General features: G+C 37.0%; 1 protein-coding gene across 1 annotated transcript in view; it reads right to left on the bottom strand.

Moving 5' to 3' along the window:
- LOC102827308 (cytochrome b5-like) overlaps positions 1-13870 on the bottom strand; it is a 48342-nt gene extending 34472 nt beyond the window's left edge. Inside the window, exon 1 of the mRNA XM_006831429.1 lies at positions 13811-13870. Within this exon, the coding sequence (XP_006831492.1) occupies positions 13811-13870 (60 nt within the window). The remainder of the gene's footprint in view (positions 1-13810) is intronic.
- Positions 13871-14149: the final 279 nt, after the last annotated feature.

Raw genomic sequence — 14149 nt, 5'->3', positions numbered from 1 at the left:
ACCACAACACAAATGTGTGAATTCTTCTATAGTATTCCTTATTCACAGTCCAACTTTTAAATGTGTACAAGACTAGTGAATATACGATGGCATAGGGGATATAATAAGTTATACCATGTAGCAGAATGTCTGTGTACAGTGTTGATATTGAGAAATAGATGATGGCAATATTTATACTCCTATAGCGTTCTTTCCATTTTCTTCACATATTAGCCCTGCAGTATGATTAAAATTCATGCTGTATATAAGTCGTAAATCATTATAAAATATTGATCTTTAGGCTCACATTCAAATAAACTATGACACACATGATAAGACCAAGAGAGATATTCGGGTTATCCATTATCTTTAATTATTTTCTGAGCCAAGAGAACAAGAATTGAGGTTTCATCAGAAGATAACCTGAAATTTAATGTAAATCTGCAAAACACAAAGACTGATTTTTTTTTTTAATAGTAATGCATTGAAAAGGGAAAAGGTAGCAATGAAGAAATGGGCTGAGTTCAACTATGTTCAATAGACTTCCGCTGACCTAGAGATGAGAGAGAAAAGAGGAAGGGTTGGTTGGTCTGAAGTGTGGTGAGACTTGGGGACTCCTGAGCCCATGGACAAGGACATAGCCACAGAGGGCTAGAACTGATAGGGAAGCATCCAGCTGAAATGAAATGAGGGAGTTGCAGAAGAATGCCCAAACTTGCAGAGCGTACCCATTTGACCTAGCCTCAATAGCTTGATAGTCAGAACTCGAATAGAGGAAGAATTATAAAAAATAAAAAATAAAAAAATTGAGACAGGAAACAAGTATAAATTGCTACAATTTGATGAACTTGACCTATACTTATGGATGTAGTAGCTTAAAATACCAACTAAGAGGAAAGGAGTCTTCACATCACAACTTAGATATTGGATACCTAAATGAGGGAACAATAAAGGTACAAAGTGACTGGCTTACAAGTTTTTAAGAGGGAGTTTAGTTTAAGAGTGTTCAAGGTGAAGTAGAGACTGCACTGAATAGTTTTCATCTTGTCTTCACAGGTCTAGTGAAAAGAGATAGGAATAAGATTCTTATGATTCAATAGTGAGTACTTGTTATCATGGCTGATTGTGACCGTCACAAATGTAAAGGTAGAAGTTTGTAAAAAAAAAATAATGGGGGAGTAGTTAATCTTACTGTCCAGAAACAGAGGATCCTAAGACCATTAAGGGAGAAGAGCACAAGTGGAATGAGGGACCCCATGCAAAGAAGCAGCGACACCAGAGATGGAGGTAGAGATGAGGATATTATGAGAGATAGCAGTTGAGGACTCTAGATTCATGGAAAGAGAGGGACTGAGTGCTGGCGGCCAGGAGGCCAGCTTGCAGAATGTACCCTTTGGTTGTTTAAATGATTATATATTCCTCAGTGTTTCTATGTACATCCCCTCTCTCCACCCCAGAAAACTGATATAAAACAAAAACAAAAAAAAACAGGGAAATAGAAGCAAATACTTTTGAATGATGATGCACAGTGGAGATTGCAATCATTGCAATGAAATGGTAGTTTAAAAATTGATGTTTTTCCATGTAAACTATCACTCAATTCACAATGAAAACTTTAAAACAAAAGGTAACACATTGTAGGGGAAAATTTCAAGAGTACTTAAATCTTAGGCATGTGCCATGCTTGAAAGAATATCAGAGCAAGGTGATCTAAAATGCATGTTTACTCTTGACTTAAGATAATACAAAGTTTAATTTTCAAACTTTCACAGGAGATCAGAAGAGGTACAAAGGTCTCTTTGCAAGTCATCAACTAATAATTGACAAGATTTGTTTAAGCAAAGTGCCTAAAAGCAGCACAGCACAATAGTTAATAGCATGAAAGTAGAATCAGATAGGATGGAAATATGGCATCAAAATTTACCAGTTAACTAACTTTGACCTGTTAACAAACTCTTGAAATCTCAGTTTTGTCATCTAAAATAGAGATAAAATTAAGGTGAAATCTTAAGGTTGATGGTGAAACAAATCAGGTAATACATGTTAAGTGCTTAGAATAGAGTCTGGCCCATAATCTCACCCTAATGTTTGCTAACAAAATGGCCAATTCATTTTACATTATGTCATTTTCTAAATATAACAGTTAGGATTGGAACATTGGAGAGTGTATAGAAAAAACACTAAATATTACAGCATGTCACATGTAAGTCTACCTGGATTGAAAAATAAGCAATAATCTTTTTTACAGTCTGCAAAAGGCATATGAATATTTATACAATGCTTAAAATGGCACATTCTCCTTGTCTGTTGATTCAACTCCTTGATAATTTTAACCAAAGAAACAAACTTGATCGCTTCTCAGGCCAAAGGAGTATCAAGACAGTCCCCAAGTAAAAGAGACTAGAAATACCGCAGGTGTGATGCTGTAGAATAAGTATTGGAATCTGAACCAAAAGGTCAGCATTTCAAAGTCACTAACTGCTCTTCCGAAACCCAATACAGAGTTCTTATGAGCCTAACCAACTCAACATCACTTAACAACAACAGCAACAAGGAATGCATAGTTTTCTTCTATCCCATCTGTTCTGTAAGCATAATTTAACTCCTAATTTGCTAATACAAACTATGCCTGTAGGGATAACTATCAATATCACAATGCCAGTGTAAATACCAAGCATTTCTGGCGAGCTGACATTCTGCCGATAATTAACGTTTCAAATCAGTCATCACCTGACAGTAATTAGAAGTTCAATTGTATCCCATGTTTTTAATAATGAGCGAATAAGAGATTAAATGCCTTTTTGAATAGTACTTTTCCAGGAGTTCAGAAACCACAAAAGACAAACACGATAGATTATATAGGTGTGGTGCTGTGGTTTAATGTACTGGAGTGCAAGGTAGGTTTGAACTGCAAGGTCAGTGGTTCAAGCTCACCAGATGCTCCTCAGAAACCCTATACAGGGTCACTATGAGTCAGAACTGACTCTATGGCACTTAACAACAACCACCCCCAGTTTATTTTCTTGGAAGTATACAAAGCCATCAAGGACTAGATAATACAGAAGAAGACATGAATTCTAGTAAAAACTATAATATTTTTATCAAGGCAAGTCTTACATTTACCAATAGGATCTAGAGAGCAAGAACCAACAAAAACAGTAGCTTCTGAGGGAATTTTCTGAGCTAGTTTAATTCAAGGCAGAGAGATCAGATCTGAAGGTTATGGTGACTATTTTGGGGTGCTCCAAAAGGGCAAGCTTGATAAATTGTCTCCAAGGGCACAGAGTGATCATGGCGACTTATTAGAAGGAGTTTTATAATTTTTTGAAACTTCATTGGTGAGACAAAGGTCAATAAAGTTGCACCAAGGCATTTTTGTTCTATAAGGACTATATACCTGCTTAGTCTTTGATGATATTAAGGATTGTTCTAATAGAATTTTATGGAAAGTCTTACTTCATCTATTTTATAACTGTGATCTTGACCTTCAGAAGTTTTTCTTTGTTAGCCAAATCCAAATAACACTTAAAAGAAAGACGACTGTGTCCCTCCAAGATGCCAAAACTGCCATTTTGATTTGATAAAAATTGAAGGGTTCATGACTTTTAGGAGGGGTTGTTGTTGTTAAGTGCCATCGAGTCAGTTCCAACCCGTAGTAACCCTGTATAGCATTTCTCAGGAGCAACTGGTGAGCTTGAACTGCTAACCTTGCAGTTCCAACCGACTTTGCAATCCAGCCCATTAACCCACAATGCCACACCAGAGATGAAAAGAGAACCCTAAGAAGTGTGTAGACCTAAATGAAGGACATATCATGCAATAATCAGTTTACATTTTCATACATTTGTTTAAGAAAGGTTTCTGTGATTTGTACCAATACTTTTTTGCTTTACTGTCGTATATGAAGAAGAACAGGGCATCAGGATTTGAGGAAGACGCGTTAACACTCTGTGATATGCAGATGACACAACCTGGCTTGCTGAAAAGGAAAAGATATTGAAGCACTTACTGATGAAGAGCACAGACAATAGCTTCCAGTGTGGATTACACCTCAACATAAAGGAAACAAGAAGCCTCACAACTGGATGAGTAAGCAACAACATGATAAATGGAGAAAAAAAATGAAGTTGTCAAAGATTCCATTTCACAAGGATTTCACAATCAGCGCCATGGAAGAAGTATTCAATACCAAACCATGGTATTTTCAATTGCCTCACTTATTTTTGTGGTTTTTGTTAAGTGCCATTGAGTTGGTACCAACTAATAGGAGTCCTGGTGTGGTACTGTGGGCTAATGCACCAGACTGCAAAGCCTTTTGTACTGTAAGGTCGGTGGTTCAAGCTCACCAGCTGCTCCTCGAAAACCCTATACAGGGTCGCTATGGGTCGGAACCGACTAGACAGCAAACAAGAACAAGAAGATACTTAACCTTAAGGAGTTCTGGTACCTTGGTGGTTATGAGTCTGGCTGCTAACATCAAGGTCAGCAGTTCAAAACTGTCAGCCTTTCCTTGGGAGAAAGAGTAGGCTTTCTGCTTCCGTAGATACTTAAAACCTTGGAAACCCTATGCATGGTCACTATGACGTAACCGACACCACAGCACACTATTGCTACTACCACCATGCCTAACTTTGTGTAACATTGTAGCTTATTCTATAAGGGTTGTTGTAGACTATAGATGGAACAATAGGGATGCATATCAAAATGAGTTGTTGCCTCACCTCCACTCAAATGGAATATTCTTTCATGTCATTTAACTATCCCTAGCTCTGGTAGTGTAGTGCTTATGAACTGGGCTGCTAACCTCAGGGTCAGCAGTTTGAAACTACCAGCTGTTCTGTGGAAGAAAGATGAGGCTTTTTGCTCCCATAAAGATTTATAGCCTTGGATACCCTGTACAGGGTCACTTACAGTTGGAACCAACTCCATGGCACATAACAACAAGTACCTAAATTAACCTTCTTTTAAGTCAGAATTCCATATAGAAACTGTAATATTACATCAACAAATACTAACATCTCTCCTTCATATATATTTTAATTTTCTGTTCTTCCCCATCCTAGTGAACTCAATCCCTAGTGAGGTCTCAGCCTCAAAGTTCAGGAAAGAAGCAATGCCCATCTTTACATGTCAGTCTTTGATCAAGGGTATGGTAAAACTTCTGAATTTTTACACCAGAAAGTGTAAGTTTTGAGGTAAAGAGAATATCATTATTTTTTTTTTTTTTTTTTTTTTTGGTTTTTCTTGATTTGAATGCTTCTCAAAGAGCACTGGTAATTTAATATTAGTGTTGTAATTTTAGTTACATTGGAGAATTTGTGATTAAATGCCTGAGAACAGCTCTCGGAGGTCATATTTTTACAACTATGTCTACCTTTGGCAGTATAATTAGGTTATCAGTCAGTGATGGCAAGTAGAAAATGAAACCCTAGTAACATTTCAATCTAAAGGTTTTTAAACTTATCAAGCTAATTTGCCTAGTGATAGCTTTTGTAAGTCTTCTTTTTATAACTGCATTAATCAAGCCTACATACCAAATCCACATGAGCTGAAAAACTATGCAATAAGAAATAGATATTATTAATTAATCAAAATTATGTTAAATAGATAAGACACTAGTATGTAGTAGTAGCTAATGCTCAGCTGCAAATATTTCAAACTCTCCCTGATACATAGTAATTTCTTATACTCAGTGAGTACTACCTGCTCTGAAGCTGCCTCTTTGTAAACCAATTCAAAGAGAGTCATTTGAGCATTATGTCTGCGTTAAATGCAAATCAAATGCTGTTAATCTGAATTAATATAATTAAAGTATATTTTATATATGCATTCTGATAAAATTTAAACATCCCCGAAAGAATGGGTAATTGTGTAATTTTGAAGAAGCCTGTTCAAATGAATCATAAGCTTTGTTACCATGGCTGCCAAATTGTAACACAACTCTCACTAGAATATAAAATCCTCTCTTTTCTCAGAGGATCAAATTTAACTTTTTTGTATCAAATATTAAGATTGTCAGGAACACATGCCTCACATAAATAGTGATTGCCTTCAATTTGCCAGTGTAGGTGTCTTCTGTTTTCTTGATTCAGTTCAATTGAATATGATTCTGACATAAAACTTCTTATCTTTACTTTCTTAATTTTGCTTCATTTTACTATACCTGACAACTCTATGGCATTCTGTCTATTCCTATATAACCAGAGTTAATGATACATGTGAATTTAGTGCTGGTGTGATGCTATAGGATAAGCACTGGACCACAAAGTTGGTTTGAACAACAAGGTTGCCGCTTCAAACTCACCAGCCACGTCTTCGAAACCCTATTCAGGGTCACTGTGTATCAGAACCAACTGGACAGCACTTAACCACAACAGTGACGTTGGTAATGGAGCTCTGGTAGTGTAGTGGTTATGAATCAGGCTGTGACCCGCTAGGTCAGCAGTTCGAAACTACCGGCTGTTATGCAGGAGAAAGATGAGGCTTTCTGCTCCCATAAAGATATATAGCTTCAGAAACCCTGTTCAGAGTCACTATGGGTCGGAACCGACTCCACGACACTTAACAACAACAACATAAATTTGTGAGTTAGTGTATTTGTTTCCAAAGTCTAATAAAGTACTACAAATTACTGCTCTAACAAATTACTACAAACTTAGTGATGTAAAACAACAGAAATGTATTCACTTATAGTTCTGAAGGATGGAAGTCAAAATCCAGAAGGTGTGTGTAGCCTTACTTTCTTTTGGAGTCTCTGAAGGACTCCATTTCATGCCTCTCTCCTAGATTTTGGTGCTTCCAGCAATCTTTAACATTCCTTGGTGTGCAGAGGCATTCTAATTTCTACTTCCATATTCACATCGTTTTTCCCCTGTAACTATTTTGTAGTTCCAGTCTCCCTCTACTTTCTCTCCTAAGATAGCCAGTCACTGAGCCCTAAATTTGGGATGATCGCATTCCAAGATCCTTAGCTGAACTATATCTGCAAAGAGCCTATTTCTTATAATTAAGTCCACATCCATAGGCATCAAAGATTGGGACTTAGACATATGAGAGAGTTTTTAAAAGTTCATGGAAAAATTCCATCATCTTTTAACTTCATTTTTCCACTGACTTTTTAAAGTCCGCTCATGTCTTGTTGGGAACATAATTCACTCTACTACAGTTAAGATTCCATTATTATACATATTATCCAGATCAGGAAGCAAAGGCACAGGCAGCATATGTAACTTTCTCAAGCATCCACAAACCTGTGTGTTCTCAGGCAAATTACTATTTGTATTCGCTATCTATTGCTACAATAACAGATTGTCATAGCTTGAAATGTCACCCACTTATCTCACACTCATGTAAATTAGATACCGAATGAATGTGTCATTTTCTCATTGGAAACTCTGGGTAAGAATTTGATTCTCAGTTCATTCAAGTTATTGGTCAAATTCAGTTCTTTGTAACTGTAGGATTGATGTCCCCATTTTATAGCTGTCTGTCAGCCAGGGGCCAGTCTTTGCTGCTAGAGATCACCTGTGTTCCTTTGAATGCTTTCCATGAGTTCCTAAGACCTCACTCCATTCCTTACATCTTACATGCTGCCCCATGAGACCATAAAACCTCACTACAGTCCTTACATGCTCCCCAAACTTGCAGAATCAATGGTGCCTCAACTCTTTCTTCAGTTTAGAATTCTTCTGACTTTCCCTTCTGCCACACCTCTGACTACAGTCAGACAAAGTTATCAATTATCCTTTTTCAACTGCTCTGGGAGAATTATGTGACACTGAACCGATGTGACATGAACTCCTTTCTTTATATAATTATGAGACATAAATAATGATTTAGGAACCTACAGGAACTCATCTGAATTTATAATCCGGTTCATTCTTGTTTTGTAAATTATTCACAAAAGACTTGCTAATTAATTTAATCTGAATGATCATGAGAAACAAAATTTTGAACTGGCTTATGGAGTTCCATCATACTTTTTATGCTCTATTGTCAAAATCTGAGAGTCAGTGTTTATGAAGTTAAAAAACAGGGGTATTCAAATGAAGAAGAAAGATAGCAAATTACACAGAAGCTATGAGGGAGATATGGACTTTGTGATGATTTGAAAGATAGTAAACAGTAAGTATGAAAAATTAAAATTAAAAAAAGGTTTGTTTTACAGACTGTAAAGCTGAAATAAGGATACTTGGTGACATAACACTTGCCTGCTAGCCAGAATGTTGGCAATTTAAATCCACCAACCAATTTAATCTGCTTCCATCAATTTCACAGCCATTGACTTCCTATGGGCACTTCTACCCTGTTCTTCAGGATCACCAGGAGTTGGAATCTACTTAATGGTAACCAGTTTTTGTTTCTGGTTTTAAAGGTGGCATTTTCCCATTATTTTTCAAGGTAAAATGTCCTAGCTTATGTGACAAGTTTTACTGTTAAATTAAGTTTAAGGAAGGAAGTATTACTTCTTCCTACATAATTTTAAAAAATTTTCTCTCCCATTGTCGTTGAGTCAATTCTAACTCAGAATGGTGACTCTTAAAGGAGAGGAGCTTCATCTTTCTCCCTTGGAGCATCTGATGACTTTGAACTGCTGACCTTGTGGTTAGCAGGACAACACTTAAACTAAAGAAATGCAAAAGGAACAAAAACTTCAAAGGATGGTTTGGTGGTGTATGTGATATACTTTAATATAACTAAGCTTAAAATCTAGCTGAACAAACTGTTGATATTGTTGTTGCTATGAGGTTGATTCCACCGACCTTGAGATTCAAATTGACCTTGCAGTCTAGCTCATTAATCCACAACGCCACCCAACCAACAATGGTGGTAGTGTGCTATGGAGTCAGTTCCTACTCATATTGATCCTGTATAGGATTTCCAAGGCTGTAAATCTTCACGGGAGTAGAAAGCCTCATCTTTCTCCCACAGAGCAACTGATATTTTCAAATTGAAGACACTGATGTTAGCAGCCTGACTCACAACCACTATGCTACCACAGATGCTTCCAACAAACTATAGTGAAGCAGACTTGTTAAGAAAAGGAAAACTTAAAGATAACAATTTTATACAAAACGCTTTGAAAACCATACTGTTCTGCAATTGCTATTGGTGATTAAGTGTAGTAGTGTAGATGTTAATGTAGAGTTATAGAAGCTGGTTAGTTTTGTTTTTTTTGTTTTTTTAAACTAATATAATTATTCCTTTCATGCTTCCATAAGAAATTTGTATGGCTAAAATATTCCATCCATGATTTCTAATGTGTACATATCCCTTTCTCTTTCTCATGCCCTACAACAATATATAAAGTCATTTGTTACTGTGAAGATGAATTTTCTGGAGACTTCTTTAGGGTTCTTCCAGATTTATGGGGTTTTGATAGCCCTAATCTATTCCAGATCACTCTACTATGCATTTTAATTCATAATATGTCATAACTAAGGTTATTTACAGGAAGAAAAATCATAAGAAAAAGAGAAAATTCTGACCTACATTTTCATATACTTGTTCAAAACAGAGGGATAAAATTCTCTGTTCAACATTAGAAATAACAAAGTGCAGAATAATTACATCCACTTTTGTTATAACTGAACAACAATATATGTTCACAATTCCAACTTAAATGGAAGGATTTTTCATATCAAGGATCAGGTTTGCCTTCATGGTACACTGGGTTGTTAGGGTCAGGCAACTTAGACACTGGTTACCAAAAATGGGGTGCTATAAAGACACAAAGTGACTGGCTTTCAGGCTTAGTTAAGGGTGCTTAGTTTCAGAATGAGGGGAATGAAGTAGAATCTTCATTAAATAGTTTTCCTCTTTTCCAGATGGATCTGGCAAAAGGGTCTGGGGCATGATGGTGATAGGATTTTATAATTGAATTGTGAGTAATAGTTAACAGGACTAAGTGTAATTGTCACAACTGTAAACACAGAAAACATGTAACTAAAAGTGGTGATTAGTTAATCTTTCATTGAAGGAACAGAGGACCATAGGGGCCACCAAGAGGGAAGACCATGAGTGGAGCGTGAGATCCTAACCAGAGAAGCAGTGAAAGCAGACATGGTGGTAGAGGCAAAGGTACAGAAAGATAGAGCAGCTGAGGACTCTCGGCCCACGGACTGAGAAAGGTTGTGTGTCTGCAGGCAGCAGGCTTGCACAATGTGCCCTTTGGAGAGCTAAATGAATATATATATTTTGTATGTGTGTGTACATAAAAAAAAAAAAAAAAAAAAAGGAAATAGAGGTAAATACTATTAACTGATGGTGCATGGAAGGGATTGTCATTATTGGAATGAAATAAATCATGGTTTGTTGAATGTAAAACTGATGATCTACCTTGTAAAATGTCACTCAATTTACAACACAAATGTTAAAAAAGAAAAGAAAAACAACGTAATGGATTCCTACTTCCAAGTCCTCCAGAAGACATTTTTACAAATTCAGTTCCAGATCCACTGCTATCCAGCTATATGGTGATAGGCAATTTTCTTCATTTAAACTATCTTTTTTTTTAAGGCTATCAGGTAAGATGACCTTTAAAACGACTCCTAGCTTGTAAATTTTGGTATTCTGTGATCTTGCTCTTAAATCACAAGCAACAGTCCCTTGGCATTTTAATGAGAGCAACTGCCTGTCTGTGGCTTTAAGAACGTGAGCCAATGACTTATATCTGGAAATTCAGGAGAACCTCTTTCCTACCTAAAAAGTTGTCACTTTACCTAAGTGCCAGTTGAGTTGGTTCTGACTCCTAGTGACTCTGTATAGGATTTCCAAGGAGCTGCTGGTGAGCTTGAACCGCCAACCTTGCAATGCAGCACCACACCAGGGCTTCATCTTTCTCACTAGTCCCCCTTTACAAGCCTTGAAAATCAAAGTCAGAAGACCCATAAAATTCCATTGTCAACAGCTATCCTATTTTCATAAGAAGACTAGCGAACCCCTAGCTGCCCTAGCAGCCTGAATCTGATGTTGTTCTACACCAAAGTGACTTTACTGTCCTTTCATGTGACAAAGATCTCAATAGGATAAACTCCCATTCTGTTTCTTCTTGTCAGCTCTTTTATCTCATCCTATTTACCACATTAGATATACCACCTGGTGTCTTGCGAAGTTGTGGAGGACAATCAAGGTCCTGGGTAAGTATATTCTGTCAGTTTAGACAGGGTCCCAGCAGGCACTCAGTTCATCCCAGAACTGACTATGCTTATGGCTATTTGCATGTCAGGAAGTTGGGAAAAGCACACACTGTCAGCTCTACACTTGAAATGCAATCATAATCTGGCCATTTCTGCACAGATACCACACCATTTCATGTCATCATCTTTCACCAAGATTGCTGTTTGTTGCTGTTTCTAAGTGTCATCGAGTCGGGATCCATCTCATAGTGACCCTGTGCAGAGTTTCCAAGGAGCAGCTAGTGAATTGGAACTGCCGGCCTTAAGGGCCCAAACCGAGGCTGCAGTTTAAAGATTACTATTAGGGGCTCCTAAACATTTGCTGTTTATTCTCTGGCTTCTTCACATAGCCTCACTTTATTTGACTTTATGTTCAAATACCACCTTATCAGTGCTGCTCTTCGAGACCCAAGTATAAAGCTCTTTTCTTTCTATTTACCAGGCTTACTTGTGTTTGTTGTTGTTTTTTTCTCTTCTACATTATTGCTGATTTGGTTAAATCATTTGTACTCATTGAGAGACAATATAATTAGCACCCTGAGCAATGCCTGCCCTTATTAAGCATAAAATCAATATTTATTGAAAAGAAAAACAAAGTATCCACTGTTTGGATCTTTGCATCATTTAAGAAAATCGGGAGGGTCAGGAATTTAGCTTTTTGGACCATTCAGCCTGCCTCCTTTGTTGTTGTTGATGATTTTTCTGCCTCCTGTTTTTCTAAGGAAAGTTTTATTGTTGTCTAAAATAGACACTATAAGATAAGCATTTGACTGCAAAGTGGGTTTGAACCTCAAGGTCGGCTGCTCCTTTCCAGCTTCTCCTCAGAAACCAATACAGGCTCATAATGGGTTGGAACCCCCTCAGAGTCACTTAACAACAACAATCCTTTACAGAAAATTTATGCCAGTCCCTGCCCTAAATTATTGCAATCTGGCCTGTTTCTTTTACTTGCTTTGTTTCCTTTTTCTTTGGCATCATTATTTATGTCTAGTTTTCTCTGGAGTTCAGATGTAGTGCTGTCGGATAAGCAAGGTCGATTTGAACAATAGAGTTAATGCTTCCAACTCACCAGCAGCTCCTCAGAAATTCTATACAGGGTTGCTGTAAGTTGGAACTGAATTGATGGCACTTACAACAGTTACCTCTGTGTAAAACTCGAGTCACCAAAACTGCTACCAACTTTGGAAAAGAAAATTCAAGATCATTGGGAAGAGTTCAATGTTAGTTGTAAAACTTTAGAACCAGTTACGCAATTTTCTGTCACCATTTTTTTTTTCTCACTGTTTCAGGCGTTTTTCTGAGGTGATGATTTCCTAAAGAAAAATTCCAAAGATTTTTTATTCTCAAAACTAAAACTATTTAGAGCAAGGTTGTTTGAACAAGAGGACTTCCTTTAAAATAAAATTTCTTTTAGAGGGCTTCTTAGAACAATACACCCCATTCAAATCCACCTATAAAAGACACTTTGTGTAAACTATTTCCCTTTTGAAAATCTGTATTCTTTGCTGGATAGGTGGAAAGGATTCTGAGATAAAAAGAAAGGATGAATTGTTTCTGTTCCAATCCAGTTTGCATTATATTCTTTGTAACCAATAGAAGCTCATTGTATACTAAAAGAATTTTCCACCTGGAAATCTAGGCAGGACACATTTTTTTTTTTTAATTTCTAGTTATTTTGTGGTTTTCAAAAAAAATTTTTTTTTAATCAGACTGTCATTATTCTTATATGATTTGACATAGTGGAAATAATCACATAGTATTCAAGCTCAAAAATAAATAGTTCAGCTGTAGGGTCAGACAAGCCTGGGTCGAAAGTTATATTCAGTTGGTTATTGGTTTAAAATCTGTAAGTCTCAGCATGAAAGCACTTAGCTCTAGCTCCATGGATCAGCCAACCTCACTTAAGTGCCTGGAGGAACCCCACTCTACAACTAAGTTTCCTGCCCCAGATCACTTTGCTTTACTTACTCTGTGGGCTAAGAAGTCCACTGCTCTGGTTCGCGTTCTGGTTCTTGGTTCTACTGCTGAAGCTCCTCAATTACTCCTACGGTGTCGTCACTTGACTGCAACTGGGTTTAGGAAGTTCAATGTGCAAGTATCGTTGGGTCCAAAAGATACAGTCCATTCCTGGCTCGTCTTCTCTGATGGTAATATGATCCCCTCTTTTGTCTCTGAGATGGTTCATTTTAACCCCATGCTAGAGTTTCAAATTTTCACCATTATAATGAACTCTGCTAACACCCACAGCTGAATCATATCATCCTATCAGTGTCTTCTACCACCTTCTCCTACACAGACCCAGCAAGGCAGAAGTATTTTTTGGTGGGAGTTACTGACTATGGCCAGAAGAAACATTAGATAATTCACTACATCACAAAATTGTGTTAAGAACATAGGTAAAATATGTTTAAAGATCATCACTTCCCAATTATTTTACTGTTATCTTTCCTTTTGAGTCTTTTTGTCTTATCCATATCGGTGGAGTGAAAATTCTCTACAATGGTTTGCTACTGTACATCTCTTTTCTGCTCTACACTAAATTATGTCATACTGGAGCTTTAAACTGGCCATGATAAAAGTATTTCCATTATATAAGTTAGCAAATGCTTCAAATTAAGGCTATTTGTCCACAGAGCTGATTAGTAAACACTTACCTGAACTCCACTGCCAATTCTCAACCAAAGTAAAGTAGGAGTGAATGGATAAATATCCATACTTCCTCATGAACATGTTGGGGAAATTTCAGAGTTATGCTTTAACTGTTTTCCAGAGGTCCCCAGGAAGATTGATTTTCAAATGCCCACAATGATAACAACTAACAATAGCAGTAATGAGGGAAGGAAGTAGCATTTCTGAAAACTCTGTGGTTGCCAATTGTAAATTACACTTGATGATAGGGACTGTTGCTATGGAACTGGACTCAGTTCAGTTAGCAGTAGTAAAGCATCAAAGACAAAGAGAAATCCCATAGTGGCATTATAAGAAAAGTGCTA

Source organism: Chrysochloris asiatica, unplaced genomic scaffold, assembly GCF_000296735.1.
Source record: "Chrysochloris asiatica unplaced genomic scaffold, ChrAsi1.0 scaffold00003, whole genome shotgun sequence".
NCBI lineage: Eukaryota > Metazoa > Chordata > Mammalia > Afrosoricida > Chrysochloridae > Chrysochloris > Chrysochloris asiatica.
The sequence above is the reverse complement of the archived record's forward strand: the minus strand, read 5'-3'. Positions and strand labels throughout refer to the sequence as shown.